General features: G+C 49.6%; 2 protein-coding genes across 2 annotated transcripts; one reads left to right on the top strand and one right to left on the bottom strand.

The window, feature by feature from the left end:
- Positions 1-1,721: 1,721 nt before the first annotated feature.
- On the bottom strand, positions 1,722-2,524 carry LOC34617532. Its single transcript, XM_026334418.1, has 3 exons — positions 2,285-2,524; positions 1,971-2,124; positions 1,722-1,873 (listed from the first exon to the last, which is right to left on the bottom strand). Exons 1-3 carry the CDS (start codon positions 2,522-2,524, stop codon positions 1,722-1,724), a joined length of 546 nt encoding a protein of 181 aa, XP_026190203.1.
- Positions 2,525-3,335: 811 nt separating this feature from the next.
- On the top strand, positions 3,336-7,242 carry LOC34617531 (formin-binding protein 4). Its single transcript, XM_026334789.1, has 8 exons — positions 3,336-3,834; positions 3,969-4,951; positions 5,062-5,154; positions 5,306-5,380; positions 5,514-6,003; positions 6,597-6,769; positions 6,876-6,946; positions 7,170-7,242. Exons 1-8 carry the CDS (start codon positions 3,336-3,338, stop codon positions 7,240-7,242), a joined length of 2,457 nt encoding a protein of 818 aa, XP_026190574.1.
- The last annotated feature ends 962 nt before the right edge of the window (positions 7,243-8,204 follow it).

Genomic DNA, 8,204 nt, shown 5'->3' with positions numbered 1-8,204 from the left:
TCTGTATCTATCTACTGGTGGGTACGCGCAAATGATTTCCTTCTTGCATTGCTTTTACGCTTCTGTGTGCTTGGGGAGTGGTGATAGACCGGAAGCTTATCGGTTGTCTTGCATGCCGTTCCTCTCGGTGCATAGTTTCGGAGGATTGAGGCCGTGTGCTTCGATATAGGAAAAGATGTAGCCTGCTAGGCTACATTTGAGGCACTTTGTACCACACTAGTGATATTAACTAGAAGTGAGTAAGAGTTGAGGTCTTCTGGACATTTTTGTCTGCATGGTAGCATGACCTCGATAACAGGACTTTTTCCGTTTGCATTCGACGCTACGTGAAACCGATATGACTTCCCGGAGTGCATAGAGAGTGTAGCTATGCGCACTCTAGCTATCATCTCCCCTTTTATCAGGAAACCTGAGGGCCACGACAGGAGGAACCAAGGAATTCTTTAAAGAAGCACTCAAGAACGTTCTACGAACTTCGAGTCCAGTCTGCATTTGAGTGTCGCCTTACGAAGGCCTTATACATGGAATATTGCGAGGCTACCCGAATTACTTTATTAGTCTACTCAGCGGTGGAGTTACTGGACAATTTGACGCGCTCTCTAGAATTTCAACCAGTACAAGAGGGGTGCTTTCATGGGGCTTGCGAAACGCTCCAAACAACGTTTTCCACACAAAATGTTTAGGCCACCGCTGGACAGCAATTCGAGCAGGGAGAATTTTAAACACCCAATTTACATTTTCCCTCCGCGGTCTTTCGTTGGTCATGAGGATATGATTTTCCGGAGATAAGCTGCATTAGCTGCGTGCCAAATAAACCATGAATCTAATCTGGAAGGGCCTTGAAGTGAACAGCTACACAAATCTCCCACTTGACCTGCCCCAAAGGCCATCATTCCACTTCTCGTAGCGTATTTTTCTCCCGCATACGCCTACGCCTGGTGTAACGCGCTTTACAAACTCAAATTTGGAATGAAACACTGTGCTTTGCCGATATCGCTAGTGCGAGCACTCAGAGAAGGGGGGCCCTCTAGGGGGCAACGCGACCATCGTGACCTTTGATCACCAGTGCTGTGGATCCAAAACTTAAAATATTCGGGGGTTCGCAGGCAAGTCTTTCTTACACCAAAAAAGTCTAGATCCAAGCTCGTGGTCGGGTGCTGTGAGTGTCTCAACTTACACATCTCCCTAGAAAGGCCCTCCTTTCTCAGGCTGCCAGCCTACAGCGCATTCAGCAAGTGCCGATACAGGTTAAGTCGTGCTTGAAGAAACGCCAAGCGAGTTTCCTGCTGCTGCGTATCCCTGCGAAGCAGCACAAAAGTGCAGGAAAACTTAAAGCGAAGACGGTGCAGGAGAAGAATACACATCGCATTGTAGGTCTCCCTCTCCATGGTCTCCGATCTTAGACCAAAATTTGAGTTTCTTACAAGTCACCCTCAGAAGAAACAGAAGCACATATGTTTTATGGAGCTCGAAAAGATTAGTTAATACACTTAAAATAAAGCAGCACGCATCGAAAATCCATCTTCACGTTTGAAGAACTTACTGTATGTCGCCTACGTACTCTCCAGTTTCGCTGCAGCAGTTAGAAACATACACGCAATCATGGCAGCCACATCTCGTAGTTTTTCATAGCCCATATAGGTGATCCAGGCAAGATTGGTGGATGATCAATGAGAATACCATCCGGGATCTGAAGATTGTGCAACTGTTGATTGGGCGCCTTACTCGGTTATATTCAAAAGCTCTGAGAGGGCCTCAGTTGATAGAGGGGGGCCACATTGCTCCGCTACATACTTCTGACCTTGATCGATGCGACGCTTTTGGCTTAGCTGTAGAAGCTGCAACGCTGAGGTGTTTGGTGTGAAGCCTCCAACTGCGAGAGCAGCAAGATATGTGCTCGTCATGCTCGTACAGGGAAGAATGAGACTGTGAAGGGGGTTTACCTTTTTATACTCATAAATATAGCATACCTAAACGATCGTAAAGCTTGGCTTTCTTTTCAAGGTGACGACCAACGTCGCTGAGAACTTCAATGCGGCGGTTACTGGCCACCTCATCAGCGGCACTCCTCAAACCGACACCGTCGTTCCTGCCCGCTAATTGCCTCCCAAACCAATCCAGTGCCTGAGTCAATCCAGATTATCATCAAGGATTAACTTTGTTCAGTATCGCTGCAGCAAACCTCCAGAAATGCGTAAAGCTACTCCAAAACCTAGACTCAGCAAGTGTTGGATCCGAGGCTCCGAGAGCCACGTCAGATGAGGTGCGCAGAACAAAGTCATACCTTCCTGGTTGGACGGGTCCATCTGCGAGCACAGTCAGCGTCGTGAGTGAAGAGCTTCCCTTCTTTTGCTGCTTGGGCGAAGAGGGCCCGTTGCTCGCCCAGCTGCTTTCTCTGGTATTCCTGGTGTTTCCTAACTATGGATGATAACGCTAGTTGTGACTCTTGTGAAACTCCACGCAGAGGAACAGGTCGTTCAATAGGCAAAGTGCTTTCAGTGAGCCAGCCATACGTGGAACTCATGCTGCTGAGGGAGGCACAATCCCATAGATTTTGCAGCGAGGTAGAACCACAGGAAGGGACTGGCGAGCGCCTGAAACGTCCGGCACCTTGTACTGTCGCGTCGAATAGTCTATTAAAGAGGAAGAGGAGATGTTGGCCGCTCTATGTCGCAGTTCCCTGGGTGCAAGTAATTCAATGTTGAATATTTTCATCCACCCCTGTGAGAAATCAACGCCTGAAAACTAAGCACAGCTCTCCACGGCCTACACAGCAAGTAATAAATTTGTCTCATGTAGATGACACAATTTGCATTGAGGAGATATTCAAAGATATATTCGCACTGCCCAAAGGGGCTTTGAAGAAGCCCCATGCATCCAGGTGAGTACATCAAATGTGGTACCCTCCCGTGTCATGGGCTATTTGTGGCAGTCCAGAGATTGCTGGATGTGAGAAAACCTTTTAATTTTGTTATTTCGTTATTATTGCTCCTAGTGCTTGCCCTGTTGTGAGCTCGTGTGTTCTTGGCTGCCAGCAAAATCTCCGCGCGTTATGCCTTCTTGTTGCGTCTGGGCTCATCCACTGAGTGCATTCATTGCAGTTGGCACCAGATAACCTCTAAACGTGTTATCAAAGACTCGCCGACAGCAGCATCTACTGGAGAAGGTCCACAGTTTCGGCTGTAATACCTCTCCTGCAGTATCAACGCCAGCGACGTGAGTCCCCGGCCTTTTGCGCATACAAACATTATCGTCAGGAAATTTGCGTAGAGATACAGCTCAGATTGTGCCTATTTTTTAAAGTTGCTTGCCTCTTACTTCGGAGGACGGCTCTCATGACGGGGTCTGAGGGCACAACGGAGCAAGCAAATTGTGTCACTCACCACCAGTCGGAGGAGAATTTAGAGGAGTGGCAGCCCAAGCTTCACGATGGGAAAGATGAAGAATGTCATGTATCTTTAGTGAATTCTTGGGTCCGGAGGGCATCAAAGCCGCTTGTTTCTGCCTTCGCAGATCCTCTGCATACTGAAGGCGTCTCGTCTGCACCCAAAATGATACCGGCCAGTGAATCTGTTTTGGCTACATACTCTGGTAGTGTAGACCCAGGATCACGATCAGAGTCACAAGATCATGATGGTGCAAGAGATGAGGACGTACCGGAAATATCTGCTGACTCCATCGCTGCCGCAGCTTCAGCTGCAGCCTTGGCAGCAACCGACGCAGGAGAGCTGCAGAGTACACCATCCTCAGAGGATAACCAAGCTTCAGCAACGAAACAATCGTCTTCGGACATGCCTCCGCCTTCTTTCTTGCCACGGCAGCTTCGAATGAAACGTAAAATCACATTGCCCTGCCAGATTCAGTGTCCGCTGGTGACGTCTACATATCCATTGTTCTAGCGTCCTCGTTGTTGGTTAGTTTATGGTCTGGTCGAATGCGTTTACTTTTGGTTTGTGATAAATTTGCAGGGAGTAGCAGCAAAGCTACTCGTAACCAGATTTCGACGCCGGCTCAGACACCAATTACTGATAAACAAGCAGTTTCAGTTGCCCCCCCCTCGTCTGCCCACTCTACAGATAATAGTAGTGGCCATGCGACGGCTTTGACGGAGCAACAAAAGGGAAAGCAAGAGCAAAGTGAAAATGCCCAGTCGGGTACAAGTAATCGTGGGAATGTCGATGATGAATTCATGCTTTTCATGAAAGAGATACAACAGCTTGATAGCCATGGAGTAGTTGAAGCAGATTCAGCTACGGAAGATGGGCAGTCTGATGAATTTGAAGGGCATGACACCCAATCAGGCAAGGATCAGTCAGAAAAGTCAAGTCAACCGGTGCTTGAAAGCCTGCATGACAATCCCAACGACCGCGAGACCTCCCAACAGTCAGAGCAGGAGGTAGTATGGCAGGCGGTGCTAGACGCCGCCTCTGGTAAAACGTATTACTGGAATGTAGTCACTGATGAGGTTACATGGGAGTTGCCCAGCGTTTCAGTAGGCAGTGGTTCGACGTTTGTAGGGACGCAGCAGCAAGAGCAAGCGCAACACGACCTATGGCAGTGGGCATCCTCCAATTTTAGAATGACACAAGATCTGCCGACTTGCTCGGAAAAGGTGCAGCAGCTCATGTTACAGTTAGATTTCATTGAAGAAGAGTTGGACGCAGTGTACGAATGCTCAAAGTCTGCCCACCCAGCACAATCCGCTGAAGAAGCCCACGTCAGTCTGCGGCTGCAGCGCTTTCGTTCATTGAAGCGTCAGCGAGAGCAGCAGCGCGAGCAGCAGCGACAGAAGCGCTCATGTGAAGCGAAAGCTAGTGGTTCGGATGACGAGCTTCTGAAGGAACTCATTGATCTCCAGCTTCAACAAGACCAGCAGCCTAGCCCTACTCAGTGCGCAACATGCAGGCAGCGCGTTGCAGAATCAAGAGGAACACAGCACGAGCAAGCCAAGGTAACTCACACTATGCATGATCTTGTTAGGGCATTCTGGCGTGGTTCAGCGTACATCATTTATTTTTTCTCATAGAATATCCCGTTCCTTGTGCATTCTGGTTCCTTTAGGTTCGCTCGCTTGCTTCTTCACTTGCGCGGCGCCTTGGAAAGGTGGAAAAGGAATGGGCCTCCACTATGCTAGCCGCTTTGAAGGCTCGCCTGGTACGTCATGGTGCCGTTGTTATAGTATGCGCAATAGTTGTTGGTGCCGTGGCGACCCGCTCTCACATACGCGCATTTGTGGTCTTGCAACTGCACTGGGTCACTTCTCAGTACTTCCTTATGATTATGCGTTTGAGGCTTCCCTGTTCAGGACGACTGGATAGATGGAGGGCTCAGTGGATCCTTTTTCCTTCTGAGGCTAGATAAAATGCAACAGGAATTTCAGGTAGGTCAGGTCTCCGTTCCGTGCTCCGCTGTAGAGCAAGCAGCGCCTCTCTTGTACTTTTGGTGGGTCGGCAGGCCATGGATAAAGCTTCGAATTTGTTATATCTTCGGAGCGTCTCTTATGCAAAATGCAGAAACATCTATCACAAGACGTAGAGGCACAGGGTCGGCAGCAAGAATTAGCGTCGGTTTTCCCATATTCCGCCGCTGCAGCCGCTGCGTCAGCCAGTCCAGCGACAAAGGCCACGCCACGGAACTGCTTGGCTGCTGCAACTGCGGTGTCTTCGTTGGAGCGCGGCGGTAGCGGACGGATTTCCAATACTTTGTCGGATGCAGAGGCTGTGTTAAAAGTTTGCAGTAACCCCATTGAAGACTCGCCGGCAGCCTGTGTTTCCCCTCCTACCCCTGCAGGACCCCCACCGACGCTTCCCGATGATGCACCCCCTGCAACAGCAGATGTCACACAAGGGGGGGCGACACCAGCAGCAGGTATGTCGCTGGTTGTTTCGCGTGATTTGCATACGGTCGAAGGCCTCTGGATGGGTCTCTGCCTAGCCGTGGTCCTCCCCACGGTAGCAGTTTTTGTTCGTGTGTGCTGCGCTGTCCGTGTTGACGCCTGGGAACGCTGCAGTTTTGCCGTCCCATTGGGCTGCTGCCAACCAGACACTGCTAGATCGTTTGTGATTTAGCTCCATTCTGCGCATTTTCCAGCATAGTAGTGGCGTCTCCTGGGTAGCATTGCCACCTGTGGGCACGGTGTGCCTCCACATTGCTCTCTGGAGTATGCACCTTCGAAGAAGCCGCATAGTCACAACATATCTATGCACTGAAGCCTGCGCAATGGATGGGCTCCTGCTGGTTAACCAGCCAACAAGGCCGTTCGCTCCAGCAGTGGCTGCACATATCAATCCAAGGCTAGCGGCCCGCAAAGGGGCTGTTACCCTTTCAGGCGCGTCACCGCCCGGTGACGCGCCACAGCTGTGTCGCATGCTCTAGGAGTGTTTGGGCAGGTTCATGATGTAGTGCAGGGTCAGGTATCTCTGCAGTTTCTGGAGCGCCGCAAGATAATAACGCGGAGCCGCACTTCTGTAGCCTATGTTGATCGACTGTTTTTGTCTCAATTATCGCACTGCCTGTTCTGGATGGCATCGCATGCATTCGTACGATCAATGGCTCATTCTTATGTTACGCAGATTTCCCGGTGGCGGCTTCTGCAGTGCCACGCGATGGAGTCCAAGCACCTGGTTTGACTGGACTGGCTGCAAAGCGCACCATTAGCGGCTCGGGTGCAAAAAAAATGAGCTCATCTAACCCATTAGTGCGGAAACGCATGCAGCTCGTTGAAAAATGGCAGAAAAGCAGGGAAAAGGACGAGGAATCAGAGGAAGAGGTTAGTGCTGAAAGTTTGAGACAGCAATGAGCTATATCTGGTAGCCTGTTCACCCATGCTGGGCTTGCCCACATTCGCTCGCGTAATCAATATGTCATGTGCGCAGGACTACGAGCAGCGGAAAGAACGTCTGAAGCAGAAAAAACTTGACGAGTGGAAGGAAAGAGAAATGGCTAGGTATGTTACTTTTGTTATCTTTGTGTTCCTGCACTGTAGAGCCTCGAATGCTCGTTACATCTGCAATTGTATGGTAGCGCAGGACGCCAGCATATGGTTGGCTAGTTGGCCTGCACAATCCAGCGAAGTATGCGATGCCGCAGAACCGTGCTTGGATTAGTGTGCAAACATGGAGGTTTTAGTATCCCATCCTGTTCTGTTCGCTTTTATCCCCTTTTCGCAGCCGGAGAGGAATGCAAAACGCGAACTTCATCGAAGTTACAGCAGACTGGCGAAGCCTGGTACAAAGAAAATGAACTATTAGGGTCAGATATCCTACAACCGTCCAATAGGGAGTATGGAGCACTTTAATGCCTTAACTAGCATTGCTTGTGTGATATTCCTTTTGCGGCATCACTTCGTTACTGTTTCCTACAGCCACCAGCTGCTGGGAGTCAACCAGAGGCTGTGGCGAAGTGGGTTGAAACAAGTGCATGATGGTGCCTTTGGGTTCACTGGATCTGTCGACGACGTTGTAGCTAACTTGCATTTTCTCCTTTAGGTGGCAGATTTGGTGGTATCTTGATGCATAAGAAACTCGCACTCTAGCCAGGTTCCAGCACGTCCGATACTACTAGTATAGCTAGGGACCTAGCATTATGCCAGCGCTTTTGCGTGATTCAACGTGGGTCTTTAAAAGTACAACAACAAACGTCGTAGGAAGCACGAGTCTTCGAAATCGTAAGAGCGCGAAGCAAGAGGTTACAAAAATGTACTAGCTTGATTTGCAAAAGCAATGAAAGGACGTGGCAGTTGAGATACTGTCGATTGGCGGGTGCAGGCCAGACTATTATTATCCAGGCCCTCTTCAGGCTGCATGTGAGATGGAGATAGCAGGCAACAGTGTGTAGTATTCGGGGACTTGAGCTTCTTTCTAACTTTGTCGTGGGGTCCATTTAGGAGCTAAGGTGAAACATATATCCCTGTGGGAGTCTTGTGACTGAGAGGTGTCGAGGCATGGGCGGACAGCAACAGCATTAGCATTCCTTTAAATTGTCGCTGAATACCGATCATCTCTTGTCTCCAACGTGTCCAACGGATTGCCACGCCATGAATAGCTCTAGACGCCTTTTTGTAGCCATTCGAATTTTCCATGGACTACTTGTGTGCCGGCAGGCACAGGCTCTGGGGCATTCACGAGCAAATTAGCAGCGTACACTGCAGGGCGAACGATAGACGTTTTGAATCATAGATTAGTCAATGTATGGGGCAGTTTGTC

The sequence above is a fragment of the Cyclospora cayetanensis genome, unplaced genomic scaffold (assembly GCF_002999335.1).
Source record: "Cyclospora cayetanensis isolate NF1_C8 unplaced genomic scaffold, CcayRef3 CcayRef3_contig_11, whole genome shotgun sequence".
In the NCBI taxonomy this organism is placed as follows: domain Eukaryota; phylum Apicomplexa; class Conoidasida; order Eucoccidiorida; family Eimeriidae; genus Cyclospora; species Cyclospora cayetanensis.
Note: the sequence above shows the minus strand (reverse complement) of the source record. Positions and strands in the feature narration are given on the sequence as shown.

Coding starts and splice junctions, on each gene's coding strand:
- LOC34617532 (XM_026334418.1), bottom strand. CDS start 2,524: ATGAGTTCCACGTATGGCTGGCTCACTGAAAGCACTTTGCCTATTGAA. Junction 2,125..2,284: donor GGACCCGTCCAACCAGGAAG/GTATGACTTTGT, acceptor GGATTGACTCAG/GCACTGGATTGGTTTGGGAG. Junction 1,874..1,970: donor CAAGCTTTACGATCGTTTAG/GTATGCTATATT, acceptor CTGCTCTCGCAG/TTGGAGGCTTCACACCAAAC.
- LOC34617531 (XM_026334789.1), top strand. CDS start 3,336: ATGACGGGGTCTGAGGGCACAACGGAGCAAGCAAATTGTGTCACTCAC. Junction 6,004..6,596: donor CCGTGTTGACGCCTGGGAAC/GCTGCAGTTTTG, acceptor CGGCTTCTGCAG/TGCCACGCGATGGAGTCCAA. Junction 6,770..6,875: donor ACGAGGAATCAGAGGAAGAG/GTTAGTGCTGAA, acceptor TCATGTGCGCAG/GACTACGAGCAGCGGAAAGA.